Source organism: Anolis carolinensis, chromosome 2 (genome assembly GCF_035594765.1).
Source record: "Anolis carolinensis isolate JA03-04 chromosome 2, rAnoCar3.1.pri, whole genome shotgun sequence".
Lineage (NCBI taxonomy): Eukaryota > Metazoa > Chordata > Lepidosauria > Squamata > Dactyloidae > Anolis > Anolis carolinensis.
In genome coordinates, this window is record NC_085842.1 from 58,291,033 (window position 1) to 58,306,056 (window position 15,024).

The 15,024-nt window shown below is 36.5% G+C and overlaps 1 protein-coding gene across 4 annotated transcripts; it reads left to right on the plus strand.

The window, feature by feature from the left end:
• Nucleotides 1-248: 248 nt before the first annotated feature.
• Nucleotides 249-13,720, plus strand: thumpd3 (THUMP domain containing 3). 4 transcript variants are annotated; one of them, XM_062969766.1, is made up of 11 exons: nucleotides 249-480; nucleotides 3,187-3,476; nucleotides 4,089-4,166; nucleotides 5,047-5,550; nucleotides 6,337-6,467; nucleotides 7,224-7,259; nucleotides 9,915-9,984; nucleotides 10,882-10,997; nucleotides 11,168-11,275; nucleotides 11,688-11,811; nucleotides 12,277-13,720. In XM_062969766.1, exons 2-11 carry the CDS (start codon nucleotides 3,219-3,221, stop codon nucleotides 12,406-12,408), a joined length of 1,557 nt encoding a protein of 518 aa, XP_062825836.1. In that variant the 5' UTR covers nucleotides 249-480; nucleotides 3,187-3,218; the 3' UTR covers nucleotides 12,409-13,720. The 4 variants fall into 4 exon arrangements, with proteins under 4 accessions (XP_062825836.1, XP_062825835.1, XP_016851482.2 ...); XM_062969765.1 differs by having other exon boundaries at nucleotides 250-480; nucleotides 11,165-11,275; XM_016995993.2 differs by lacking the exon at nucleotides 7,224-7,259 and having other exon boundaries at nucleotides 252-480; nucleotides 11,165-11,275.
• The last annotated feature ends 1,304 nt before the right edge of the window (nucleotides 13,721-15,024 follow it).

Genomic DNA, 15,024 nt, shown 5'->3' on the forward strand with positions numbered 1-15,024 from the left:
TCAGCTTTGATGCCATTTAGACTGCCATGGCTCTATGCTTGATAAGGCCTTCCCAAATTAGATGAAACCAGCCTCCTTCTCTGTTCAAATAAACCTCCTCCCGGATTGAGGCCTGCAGTGCTAACACTGAAGGGGCGCGAGGGGAGATGGCACGCACTCTATTGGCCCGCAGTTTCCATAGCAACAGTGGAACGCGCCCTCCCCTCAAGGCAGCAGAGGCTCCCGCGCCTGACTGGCTCACTCCTCCGGAAGTGCTTGCCTGTGGTTGGCTGGTTCCTTTCCCCGGAAAGAATTCTCGGTGCTCCTCGTGCGGAGGCTGTTGCCCCGAGTAACCGGGTGAAAGGAGGCAAAAAAGGAGGTCTGGGGCTGAGAAAGGAGGAGGGAGTGTCTGTGGGAGCTTCGTCTGTTCCCACGCTCTCCTACCGAAGAAGCCCAAGAAGGTCTTCTCTTCTTACCAAGCAACATATACTCCATTGGAAGGTAGGAAAAGACGGGGTGAGAGGGGGGGGTCTACACTGTAGAATTAATGCCCTGGTTCAATACTCTGGGTTCGTGGGAGTTGTAGTTTTAACAAGGTCTTTCACTTCTCTGCCAAAGAGTTCTGAGGCCTTGGCAAGTTGTGTCTCCCAGAATTCCATAGCATTGAGCCATGGCAGTTAAAGGGGTGCCAATCTGCATTAATGCTACAATGCAGTGGTTCTCAACCTGTGGGTGCCCAGGTGTTTTGGCCTACAGCTCCCAGAAATCCCAACCAGTTTACCAGCTGTTAGGATTTCTGGGAGTTGACGGCCAAAACTTCTGGGTCTGACAGGTTGAGAACCACTGATGTAGATGCACCCAAGCAGGTTACAGGCTGGGCATCCTTTATTCCTAAACCTTAACTATTCCAGAATATTTCAGAATACAGTGGTGGCAGAGACAGTGACACCTCTGCTTTCTGATGGTTCGTTGTATACAAACTTTTGTTTCATGCGTAAAATTATTAATAACATTGAATCAAATTTACCTTCAGGTGATATGTATGCACAAAATATTTTGCATTTAGACTTAAGTCCCATCTCCAAGGTATCTCATTAAAGATACCTTGGTGTTTCTAACACACACACACTAAATCCAAGATACTATCATTTATAAATAAAGATATTCCTAACTCACACACCAAATCCAAGATACTATCATTTATAAAGATATTCCCAACGCACACCCCAAATCCAAGATACTGTCATTTACAAATAAAGGTATTCCTAACACACACACACACACACACACAATCCAAGATACTATCATTTACAAATAAAGGTGTCCCTAACACACACACACACACCAAATCCAAGATACTATCATTTACAAATACAGTAGAGTCTCACTTATCCAACACTCGCTTATCCAACGTTCTGGATTATCCAACACATTTTTGTAGTCAATGTTTTCAGTATATCGTGATATTTTGGTGCTAAATTCATAAATACAGTAATTACTACATAGCATTACTGCATATTGAACTACTTTTTCTGCCAAATTTGTTGTCTAACATGATGTTTTGGTGCTTAATTTGTAAAATCATAACCTAATTTGATGTTTAATAGGCTTTTCCTTAATGCCTCCTTATTATCCAACATATTCGCTTATCCAACATTCTGCCGGCCCGTTTATGTTGGATAAGTGAGACTCTACTGTAAAGGTATTCTTAACACACATAAGGTAAAGGTTTCCCTGACATTAGGTCTAGTCATGTCTGACTCTGAGGATTGGCACTCATCTCCATTTCTAAGCTGAGGAGCCAGCATTGTCCATAGACACCTCCAAGGTCATGTAGCCAGCATGACTTCATGGAGCACCGTTCCCGCCAGAGCAATACCTATTGATCTACTCACATTTGCATGTTTTTGAACTGCTAGTTTGGCAGAAGCTGGGGCTAATAGCGGGCGCTCACCCCACTCCCTGGATTCGATCTGCCGACCTTTTGGTCAGGAAGTTCAACAGCTCAGGGGTTTAATCCACTGCACCACCAGGAGCTCCCAACACACATACACACACCCAAATCCAAGATACTATCATTTACAAAGATATTCCTATCACACATCAAATCCAAGATACTATCATTTTGGATAAGGGATAATCAACCTGTACCTTGACTCCACATAATGAGAAGGCAGGAAAGCTTGGAGAAGATAATGATGCTGGGGAAAATGGAAGGAAAAGGAAGTGGGCCAACCAAGGGCAAGATGGATGGATGGTATCCTTGAATTGACTGGCTTGACCTTGAAGAAACTGGGGGTGGCCATGGCCATCAGGGAGCTCTGGCGTGGGCTGGTCCATGAGGTCACGAAGAGTTGGAAGTGACTGAACGAATGAACAGAAACCTTGATTCCACTCCATATGGTTCAACCAGACTAATTTGTTTTCGTTGAGAGAGAAAACTTCTCTTTCTTATGAGGAAATTATTGGATGTAGTAGCTGTTTGACTTCGGTTAGGGCCTTTTAAAGAGTTTCTGTAAAACACGAGTAATGGCTTCTTGTTATGCCATGATTATGAGAGTGAAGCCTGAGTGCACTGAACTTCTGGTGTTATTCTAACACATTGCAATGTGCTGCTGTTTGACTTGGCCAACTCACTGGGTTTTTTCTAAACATAATTCTATGGTTTGGATAGTAGATGGTTTGAACAATGGGAGATTGAGATTCATAACCACTTCTCATTTGATCCCCTGTTGCTTTAGGTTCATATATACGTATACTAGTAAATGTTATTTCAAAAATTCTATTATTTTAAACGCATTTTAATATGGTGCCATTTTCCTACATTAAAATATATCTAGGGTATTAAATCAGCTCTCCAAAGCAATTGATTTTGTATCCACGGGTTCAAGCATCTGTATCTTGAAAATATACCCCCCTCCCCCCAATGCAAAAAGCAACCCTTGATTTTGGAATTTTATATAAGGGACACCATTTTACTAAGTCATTGTATGTAATAGGAACTGAGCATCAGTAGGAGTTGGGTGACTCCTGGAACCAATCCCCAGCAGATGCCAAGGGCCTAATGCATGTTATCAAAGCAACTTTTAATGCGGGGTGTAGTGTTGAACAGAAGAATTTGTCAGGTCCTATTGTTTGAAAAAATCTCAACAAGTGCATTGCTTGAATCATTTGGTGAGTCTATTAAAGAATGCATTTGTTTTACAGCGGTTCTATAATCAAACACAATACCTGCTAGAATGTCTGGAGCTGAAGAGGCTGGTGATATGTTATCTGAAGTGACCCTGAATGATGCATGTGAAACATTAAGTGAGAACTGTGAAGTCAGTACTGACACAAAACCTAAAGATATTATAGTCACAATTGGGGCTACTGTACCAACTGGCTTTGAGGCAACTGCAGCAGATGAAGTGCAGGAGAAACTAGGATCAAAGTCCAGAATTAGTAAGGATCGAGGGAAAATCTATTTTGAAATTCCAGCCATCAGACTTCCACAGGTTTGCAGATTTTTATTAAACATTTGCATAAAGTATGTGCATGTGCCTTCAAATACCTGTTGTATATTAATTTGAAGTTGTAATTCTCCTTGCAGTTATTCAAATGTACAGTTCCTGATTAGTCATAAAACTGTTCTTGTAATCTATTTTTATTAACGTCATATATTCTTTTTGAAGCAAGGGAATGCAAATACTGAAATTATGAGCATGAAAGAATAATGGAGGGATGGAAGAACAGTCAAATGTTTTTATTTTGTATTCAGTTTTGTTTCACAGTGCAGTCTTATTTGTTTAGACAGGTCTCCAAGAGATGAAGTAGATGAAGTGAAAGTAGATTTACATTTTTTAGTTCTAAATCACACTTCAAATGGAAGGTTGCGCGTACTTTGGTATAATATCAGTACATGAAGAATTGTATTTTAAATGTACAGCAACAGAAAACAAATGCCTACCCTTAAAATATGACAAATATATTACTCTGTTACATTTTAGGAGTAGGCATTTGTTTTCTGTTTATTGTTTTCAAGCCAAATATAATTACTAGCAGGCTTGTCTTTAAGGATTGCAAAGCCCCCTAGGACAATAAACAATAGATTCTCTAATTTCATCTAGGTTCATCAGTTGCGATCAGTTGACAACCTATTTGTTGTAGTTCAAGAATTTAAAGATTATCAGTTTAAAGAAACTAAGGTAAGCATTTTTGACTCCATGTTTCAAAGCACATGTGTTTTTTTAATGATAAAAAATTCAGTACGGGAATATATCAAGCATAGGAATTTTGTAATGCTAATAGATCATATCTACACTATGTTGGAATGATGTAGGATCTCAGCCTTTAGGTTTTAATACTTAAGACTAGAAGATTGAACCTAGTACAGAAGCCAGTACATCACTATTACAGATTGAATCAGATTTCATGTGTTACATTTGATCTTTGCCAGCCAGCAAATTGTTAGCAGTATTATGAATCAAAGGTTAGCCCTGTAGAAGGTGTTTTGCAGGAATGAAAAGTGGAGGTAATTAGCATGTTCGTGTCCATTCATGTTTACCCTCCCCAACTGAGTAATATGAATATTTTATATTCTAGCAAGTTAGTAGGACCTATTGTTGTCTGATTGCATAGCTATCCTGTTTTCTTTTTGTCTTTAATTTCCTGTTTTCTAATATTTGATTATGTTTCAGTATATTTTATCTTTCCTATATGTCATTTTGAATACTTTATAAACTCAGATGGATTTCGGTAGCTGAAAGTGTGAATGGATTACTGTTAAGTGGTTGATCGGGACATGATTAAACTATTTTGTGCATCTAAATGTTCATTGTAGTGTAGCCATAAAATATCATGTACCAAAGCAGAAGAGCAATTGATGTTGGAGCTGAAAGTATGCAAAGTGATGTTGTAGCACCTTTGAGACTAACTGAATGAAATACATTTATAGCATAAGCTTTCATAGACTAGGTCTACTTTATCAGATACAGATGCAGTGAATGTATTTTAGATGGAATTTAGTAGACATAGGAAATACTTGGCAGTATGAAAGTTTAAGTGCTTTGTCCTCTTATGTTATAGGAGGACGCTCTAAAGGATTTAGAGGACTTGGCTAAGAAACTGCCTTGGACTGATGCTTTGGAAGTATGGAAGTTAAATACAAATCTTAAGAAAAGGAAAACAAGACGAAAGAGAGGCAATCAACAAGGCAATTCAAAGAAAGAGAAGCCAAAAGAAGATGGATGTGAGCAGGAAGCTGTTGGTAAAGAAATGGATGATCCAGTACAAAATAGTTTGGAGGCTGCTGAAATCCAGGACTCCGAATGTACTGATGAAAAGGTACCACTTGATGAAGATGAGCAGTCTGATCCTAAAGAAGAGCTGGCATCCAATGATGAAAACAAGAATGAATTAGAAGACTGTAAGAAGTGTGAAATGGATTCTGAGACACTGAAGTTCAGGGTGACTTGCAACAGAGCTGGAGATAAACACAGCTTTAAATCAAATGAGGCAGCAAGAGATTTTGGAGGAGCAGTTCAAGATTTTTTCCAGTGGAAAGCAGACATGACTAATTTTGATGTAGAGGTAAAATGCTCTCGTAATTTGGGGGGCTGGGTAGGATAGTATTCTCTTGCATGCAAAGCTTTAAGAATGCCTTGTGATACAATTTGAGCCATTACTTTTTTCAGCAAAACTCAAGAGATTAGATAAGCAGAGTGAGCTCAGGTTTACTCAGGTGCAAAGCATTTAATCAAATGCGATAAGGAGATAAATAGAAATTGTACGTGATATCTTTCATGACATATCTTTGTGTATTTTAGTCTGCAGAAGTCAAGAAAGTAGGGATTGTTCTGAACACTAGTTGGATTGATATGCTTTTATGCAATATTTTACTGTGAAATTTTGGAGCAGTAAACAAATAAAGCATGTAAAATTATCTAAAGCATTTTTTTCAAAATTCCCGATTAGACAGTAAAAACAGGTTAAAAAAATAAAGCAAGTAAAAAAAGCTTAAGAAAGCTTTAAAAGCTACAACAGTTTAGAAAGTGTTGATAGTCCTATGGACAATGAACCAGTGATCTACTCAATAGGCAGATTCTTTTGAAGGTTGGTAAGAACCAGTGGGGGAGTGTGTCCATTTTTCTCTGTTTTGTTCAGTGTAAACTCCTGCTATTAGAACAGATAATAGCCACAGAGCTTTTGATTCAGCTTGTGAATGAACTGGTTCTCCAAATATCAAAACTGTTAGAAATTCTTTGCTCCATTTTCAGATTTTGTAGGTAGTAGCACCTGTATCTTGTCTGTATCTTGCAGTGGTTTGTCTATGGTTAAAATTTGAAATGTTTTAGATAATATGGAATTTTATTTCAGGTTCTTCTCAACATCCACAACAATGAAGTAGTAGTGGGGATTGCCTTGACAGAGGAGAGTCTTCACCGAAGAAATATTACACATTTTGGGCCCACAACGCTACGATCTACTTTAGCTTATGGTATGCTTAGGTAAGTGTGAAGATCTGTCAGGCAGCTGGAAAAATTTCAGGGGTTTTCAGTGTATCCCACCAATGTGCGTGACTTGTGGGAAGTTGCTTTGAAATTCATTTTTCTATTACCTTGTACTTTAAAAGTATATTTTAAAATATTCTTATAAAATATCTGATTTAATTTCTTTTATACAATTATTTATATAGAAAAAATTACAAAACAAACTACAAAAACATTAGTAATTTTTTTTGAAAGATTAGAAACTTTACAGATATACAATAAAGAAAAAGAGATATAAAACTTAACACCTAACCTACAAATAAACCCAAACTTCATAACTACAGAACAATAGCTAAGATTAATGAACTAAAAGAAAGCCTATCTTTTCTATGGTTATAATTTTATTCTCCCAGTTTTAATTAGAAATTACATTTAATCTATACATTAAACTCACATTAGTTAACAAAATCAACAGTCATCAAAACACCATCAAAAGTCGTTCAGGGGTTCTGATCTTTTAAAAATGTTACTAGTGACTTCTTTAATCAAAATAAATTATCAATTTCTACTGGTTTTGTGCTGGTTTTGAGCGATTTTAATGGTCAATTTTAGGCAATACATCATTCTTTTTTTCAAATATTTTTATTAAACATTTCCAAATAAAAGTAAAATAAGATTCATAGTAAAAGAGATGGGGTAGGAGGAAGAGGGGAAGGGAGGGAAGAAAATAACTTGGAGTAGTAGATTTGTTATTCATTAGTTGCATCTTTACAGATATCTTTGCTATGTCACAAAGAAACAACAAAGAAGGTAAGGCTTATTGGGGTATAGGAGTTCTTTTACAAAATTATAATTATTACAACTGAGTTTTCTTCTCTATTCCTTTAACACATTTCACAAAGTATTAAAGATTCTAACAATTTTAAGTTTAAGTCTATTAATTGTATCTTGTTGTATCTTCTCAATTTGTCTCTTGATCTTCGTATCTTCTTTTCCAGTACTTCTTCATTGAAAGTTAATCTTAATTATTCATGGCAAATTATTTCACTTAGTGCTTTTCTCTAATTATTTAATATTATCTACAGGGAAAATTCTACAATTTAGTTGGTTAGTCGGTTAGTATTTGTATAAACAAGTCTTTATTGTGTATCATTTTATCATTATCATGCTTTCACTCTATTTATATTACATCAGACTTATATATTTCTATATAACCAATCATATATAGAGAGAGAAAGGGGGGGATCCATTCCAATCTTATTAATTAATACCATTTCACAAAGCCTTTTAAATTTTGGGTGGGTGCTTAATGCACTTTACAAGTATATATAAAAACATTTATAACATTTTCTGTCCACATCTCTTGAGTTCTCATTTTCCTGGCCCTTATATATATGTATTTCATTGAAAGCCTAATTTTTGTGCCTCGGGATATATATATATATACCTATACATATACGTACACAGAGAGAGAGATACAGATACACACACACACCACATACAACATTTCAAAAACTCCTGATGTAGCCCAAGTCACTCAATGTTGTGTTTTTTAAATCAATTTTCCCAAATAACTCCTAAAGATCAGGTCTCTCAATCTTTCCAGAAGTTTTGTTCCCTCTATCCCATTCAACATTTGCCTCCAGCATGTGATACAGTTCTTTCTCCACCACTGGTTCTTGTTTTCCTTGTTCTGCAGATTCAGTCCATATCTTTCCCAGACTTTGAACATTTTCATAGACACCTCTCCATCTAAGTAAGGGCCTTTGTAGATGAAGTGATTGCTGTTTAGGCTGCATAGGCTCTATATTATCTCGTAGCTCTTCTGACTGGAAATCATCCTGTTTTGATACTTCTTCCATTGATGTCTTCTTTATTAAACTTTCATCTTTGTAATCCAGCATGTCTGTCATGTGCGATATATCTTTTAATCTATCCAATTTGCTGCTTATTGTGTCAAAGGTTTTATTCAATATTTCCAATTGTTTGATTCAATAAATCCTTCTTCAGTTTCTGACCATATAAAGTATTGCAGCTGTTGCTATATATTGGAGGTCATCATTGGCTTCTGCACCTTGGTCTAAAGCTGCACCCATCTTTCCTCTGCTCATCTTACTCTTGCACACAAATGGCAGTGCTGCACATAGGCATCTCCTTTAGGTGGCAGCAAAGGGTCAGGGTTTCTTGTGGGCTACCACCTCAACTTCACACATCCCAACCAGTAGCATAGGAAAGGGGAGCAGGCACTGTGTGCCTCCACCAGTCCCCAGCCAGCTTGGCGGATACAGAAATGAAGGGCAGGGGAGCCTCCTGCATGCAATCCAGAATTTGGTTCTGTTTTTGCTCTGTCCATGCTGCATCCAGGAGAAACAATAAAACAAAAAGCTCAGCCATCTTAGACTGGATCTACACTGCCCTATATCCCAGTTTCTGATCCCAGATTATCTGTTTATCCCATATTATCTGGCAGTGTAGACTCAGGCATCTTCTACACTGCCATATAATCCAGATTATCGAAGCAAATAATCTGCATTAGCTGCTTTGAACTGGGTTATATGAGTCTACAGTGCCTTATACAGTAGAGTCTCACTTATCCAACACTCGCTTATCCAACGTTCTGGATTATCCAACACATTTTTGTAGTCAATGTTTTCAATACATCATGATATTTTGGTGCTAAATTCATAAATACAGTAATTACTACATAGCATTACTGTGTATTGAACTACTTTTTCTGTCAAATTTGTTGTATAACATGATGTTTTGGTGTTTAATTTGTAAAATCATAACCTAATTTGATGTTTAATAGGCTTTTCCTTAATCTCTTCTTATTATCCAACATATTCGTTTATCCAACGTTCTGCCGGCCCGTTTACGTTGGATAAGCGAGACTCTACTGTAATCCAGTTTAAATCAGATAATCTGGATTTTATATGGCAGTGTAGAAGGAGCCTCGTATAATCCAGTTCAAATAAGATAATCTGCAATAAGATCCTGGGATATAAGGCAGAGTAGATCCAGCTTCACTGTATTTTTCTGTGTCTCTGGGATAAACACCACAATAAATCCTCTTAGCCAGCCTCTTCCCTTTGTTTTTCTGTTTCTTTGAAAAGTAGCAATACCATTTTGAGGCTTTCTATTTTAAACACACTTTTAACAGCCTGCTGTGGTGCAGGCTGTTGAGCAACCAGCTGCAACAAATCACTCTGACCAAGAGGTCATGAGTTCGAGGCCAGCTCGGAGCCCCGTGTTTGTCTTGTCTTTGTTCTATGTTAAGGCATTGAATGTTTGCCTTATATGTGTAATGTGATCCACCCTGAGTCCCCTTCAGGGTAAGAAGAGCGGAATATAAATACTGTAAATAAATAAATAATCGTGCTTTTATTTCCTGTCTATGTTTATCACAAATTGGATGTTAGATTATTCCTTTTGACATCAGTTCATTTTTGCCCTTCTTTTTTTCAGGCTATGTGATCCTCAGCCAGCTGATATAATAATTGATCCAATGTGTGGGACAGGTGCTATACCAATAGAGGTACTGTAGTCCACTCCCCCCTCCCCTCCAAATTGAGTAGCTTGTGCAGGCCTTTTGGGTTCAGTGGTACTCTTGGGAATATGTAGATAGGGTTGCATGTACTATTTTTACCCATAACTTAAATTTGAAACCTTCAAAGATGGCATGATTTTGTAGCACACTGTGTAAGATGTGTTTTGTTAGATAATAAAGATGTTATGAAAAGAATGTGTTTATTCTCCACTCTCCTAAACATTGTTTTAGGTGTCAGTTTCACAAAGTACAAACGTTCAAATGGGTATGTTTGGAATTGCAGATATATTTTTCTGTGCTGCTTATATAGTATATTCAGCTGAGTTGCCCATAAGGTAATGGTATATAAACTGAACAAAATGCTTAAGAGGGAAAAGTCATTTTAGAAAATGTTATTATATGCAGTATTATATGATAGAGATTTTAAAAACCCGTAGGCTTGACTAAGGCTCTTTTATTGACTTGTTATTTTTGAAACATCAATTATGTTATCGCATGACAGGTTTATTGTTTATATACAAAATATACAGGTACAACTTATCTCTATCCTGAACAAATGTCCTTATTTATATAGATTTCAAATGTGAGACATCAATCTCATCTAAATAAACACAACAGTCCAATACATTGACAAAATGTCTGATGATTTAAAAAGTCACTTATAAGTATCTTGAAGGACCTTACATCTGAGATTGTGATTGTGTCAGAGAAGAGTTCTACACGGTATCTCTGTCCTTGAGGCCAGGAACGTAAAGGAAAAGATTAACCTGCCTTGGTTAATCTAAACTCCTGTCTGGCAATCCTCTGGCAAAGGAGTTAGTGTATATTACATCTCAAGTGGGTTTTTAATATTGCTAAGTTTAGTCTGTATTTTTCTTTTCACAGGGGGCTGCTGAGTGGCCTAATTGCTATCATATTGCAGGAGATAACAACCCACAGGCTGTGAAAAGAACAGCAAATAATATATCCTCTTTACTGAAGCAAATTCGAAGTAAAGAAAGGTAGGAATAAAATAGGCAGCAGTGGCAGTTGTTTTGTCATATGTTTAATTAACGTTTTCATGTTCAGTTTTGTTTTTGACATGTTTCCGTTTATATTTATGTGAATGATGGTTTTAAGGAACATATTTCCTGATAATTTCTTGGTTTTTTGTTTGTTTTATTCATAGTAGCATATCTGCAGGAAAACCCATTGATAGTATTCAGTGGGATAGTTGCAGTCTACCATTGAGGACTGGCTCTGTGGATGTCATTGTAACAGATATGCCATTTGGAAAGAGGTAAGGTTCGATTAAATTGACTTGCTCATTTTACATTTGCTTTGTTTCTGACTTGGAGTCTAAGGTAGTGCACTGAAACTCCCAAATTGAATTGAAGCATACAGCCATATAATAGAATTGTTATCAAAGTTTTAATGTCTATGCATGGGACTGTAAGTCTTTGCTCTCATGATTGGAGAGTATGCATGATGTATATAACACCTTTAGTATACTTCTTGTACTTTATAAAAATACACATGAAAGAGTGGTAATATTATTAACACTTAAATTTCCTGCAGCTTCTTTTGCTAAATTTAAATGGCCACAAATAACATAACCCCACTGGTGAAAAAAAATACACAAACAGCAAGTGCTGGATATATACTCACTTAAAAGTACAATTACTTTCTGCTGGTTCTCAATTTTACTGTAGAATAGGATCTAAGAAAAAGAATTGGGATCTCTATCCATCCTGTCTTATGGAGATGGGTCGAATCTGCAGACCAAAAACTGGCAGAGCTGTATTGCTGACCCAAGATAGGAAGTGTTTTGCAAAGGTAAGAAGCAGTGAACTATCCCCAGTTTGTTTGTTTTTTCCCCCTTTATGGATGACATGTAAAGGCAGAAAAACCTATTTAAGGCTTGTAGGAAATAATGTATGTTTACTAAGAATTGGCACAGCTTGAACGAAACGTCCAAAAACATCATTTTGTTTGTATTATAAAAAGTTGTATTATGTTAAACACATTTGTTGGCATGAATGTTTATTGCTTAGCTGTACGGTCTCCATATTTCTAGATTCTAAAATTCTGTTTCAAAGCTGGATATTGGAGAGTTTTCAAAAATGAAGTCATTTTAATACTTCTTGTTATAGTTAATTTTTATTTACAAAAAGATGAATTTCCCAGGAGGGAAATATAATAAAATTAAGTTTTTGACACATTTAATTGGCCAGTTGAAAATGAATAGCTATCTGTAATAATTTCTGCCAGATCTGTCAAGAGAAATGTTTTGCATTTCAGGCCTTGTCAAAGATGGGGCATCTGTGGCGGAAATCTCACACCATCTGGGTGAATGTGGGGGGACTCCATGCCGCTGTTTACCTCCTGAAACGCACTGCAGAGAAAAACGAAGATTTACGATCACACTGGTAAAGTCTTGGCCAGTATACCTGAGTACACTTGCATTTTGAAAGCCATGTGTAAAATGTCTGATTGAGATTCCAGTTCAGATTATACCTATATTGAGTTAGGCTGAAAATATGAACAAGTAGCCAAGCTTAATGAGCAGGATCATTTGTGTCATATCCAGCTAGAACCTCCTGAAGGAGTGTTCTGTGCTCAAGTAGAAAAATGTAACCAGTTTATTCATAAAACTACTAATTTTTCCATGTGCTTGTGAATCTGACTAAATGTTTCAGTTTGGGTGCTAATATAGCTTTCATTTTCACGAGGCAAGTTACCTGCTTTTGTGGAAAGGCTAGTATGGTATAACAGTAACCTGATTGTAGAAAGGCCCATTTAAAACACTGTTTTAGAATCCTGAAGACAGGATTTTTCCTTGAGTGTTAATCAGCTTAGAATATCTTTTAGGTAGGCAAGGTTACTTTAATGATAAGATTCTGCCATTGGAGAAACTTCTCCACTTCATTTTGTTTTTGCCAAAAATGGGCAAGAGGAATCTTAGAAAGTTTCACAACTGTTCATAACTTGATAAGTAAGGGGACTCTGAATTACAGCCAAAACTCTTTAGTGCTTCCTGGTTTCTCACCTGCTACCTCAGTTCCATCATTTACTTTGATATGTTGTGTAATACTGCTGAAAATATGTACCATCAGCCTTTGTAGTTTCTATAGTCATGGTTATAATTCAAAATGAGACTTGAAAAATGCTGTAGCTGCTTTCACATATATTTCTTTTCCTTTGGACACATGATTAATTCAGACAACCTAATCTTAACAGTGATAAGCAGATAACAATGTCACTTCCTTGTAAAGAGCAGACAACAGCTGCAAAACAGTAACCTCTTTTGAACAAATATCCAGGGTCACAACTGTATTTGAAAGATGGTTTTTAGTAGATTGTGTCCATTGTTTCTGTGAATATTGCAAATGTGAGAGCCCTTTCTGTAGCAATTTGAAACAAATAGTAAAAGGAAACCTAATTTATTCATTAATTTTGGATTGGAATCACTGTCCGTTAGTTTAGAAATAACATAGAGATACATGTTTAAACATGTTTTAATTAAAGGAAGATGGGAATATGTAGCTTTGAAAAGATACTGAGTTTTTTTCATAAGAAATAAAGCACCAGCACTGTTCCATTTAACTGTAAAAACATTGTCTTTAAAGCACTTTTGCCTTCCCAGGTTATAGTCTGTTGATATTGGGGATTGTTTTCATTTTTCACAGTAGTATGTTGTATTAAATTTAATTTTTACCTATATGTAATAAACGTTTGTACCATCTTTCTGTTGTTGTGGTGCTTATTTGTAGAGATTATAAAATGATAGTATTTTAACGAATACATTTCATCATATTTGATGGCATTTCTTTAAAATATGAAATCAAAGAAATCAACACAAGCCAATCATATTTATTGCTAGTCCTAACTCTGATGCATTTGGTATTTAAAACATGATATAACAGTAGAAAAACCCCTTTTCTTCCTTCTGATTAAAAATAGAAAAAAATGATTCGTTAAGTACTAAGAAGACCGTTTTTATCACGGTGTTGGTTAAATGCAGTGATACAGTAACCCACCCACCACCCCAATACCATGCAAAATGCTTGTCTTTTTAGTTTTACAAGGTCTTTAGCCTTCTCAGCCAAATACTATAGGTGTTTCTCCAAACTTAAATTCCCCAGGAAATGACATTTATTACCCAGGAACAAAAATCGTGTTAGATAGTGCAGTAGTTTAGGGTCTAAATCCAACTGTTTTTCCCATCTAGAGCATACCTTGTTAATTAGCAGAAATTGAGAGATAGAGCGGATCTGTTAGAATTTTATCCAACAATTACATTTAAACCTAGTTTATAGACCACTTACAAAGGCCTGCAAAGCTGAGGGTCAAAAAGGCGTTTTAAAATATGTTTGCTGATTTCATACAAATTTGGCATTCTAAATCAAACATTACTTCAGATGTGTTATAAGAAATACACTTTTTTGACAATTTGATTTGATTTGATTTTTGATAGGTGCACTGAGTAATATTTCTTTAGGGAATAAAGACTAATAATGAAGAAAGGGTTTAATGTCTTCTGATGGACTTACAAAACATTTGAATCTACTGTTGTGAAACACAAAATTCAATTCAAAATTACTAAAAGAAATCACACTGGAACATCAGTGTCAATTGAGTAAGACATGGCCAGGGCTGATGTTCTTATTAATTTTGGGTCTGCACCCCATGTGCTATCAGTAAGTTTCCGCAGAATGTTGTTGTGTGCAGTTATTTGTGCTTGGTGTTCTCACAGTGTTTCCTAAACGTTCGTATTCAATCTAAGGCAGTGGTTCCAAACCTTTGAGCCTCCAAGTGTTTTGGACTTCACCTACTGGAAATCCCAGCCAGTTTACCAGCCGTTAGGAACTTTGGGAGCTGAAGTCCAAAACACCTGGAGGCCCAAAGTTTGGGAACCACTGATCTGAGATGACACCAAGATACTTAGGGTGCTGAGTATGCCAGCCCCATCTGGCATAAATCTGCACACGCGAAGCAGGTGAATATAGCACTGAATGAAACATGTAGAATAATCACAGGATGTCTTAA

Bases quoted from the DNA above. Each gene is read 5' to 3' on its own strand.
- thumpd3 (XM_062969765.1), top strand. From the start codon at position 3,219: ATGTCTGGAGCTGAAGAGGCTGGTGATATGTTATCTGAAGTGACCCTG. The intron at 4,167-5,046 runs GTAAGCATTTTT...CTTATGTTATAG, and splicing joins ATCAGTTTAAAGAAACTAAG to GAGGACGCTCTAAAGGATTT. The intron at 7,260-9,914 runs GTAAGGCTTATT...TCTTTTTTTCAG, and splicing joins ACAAAGAAACAACAAAGAAG to GCTATGTGATCCTCAGCCAG.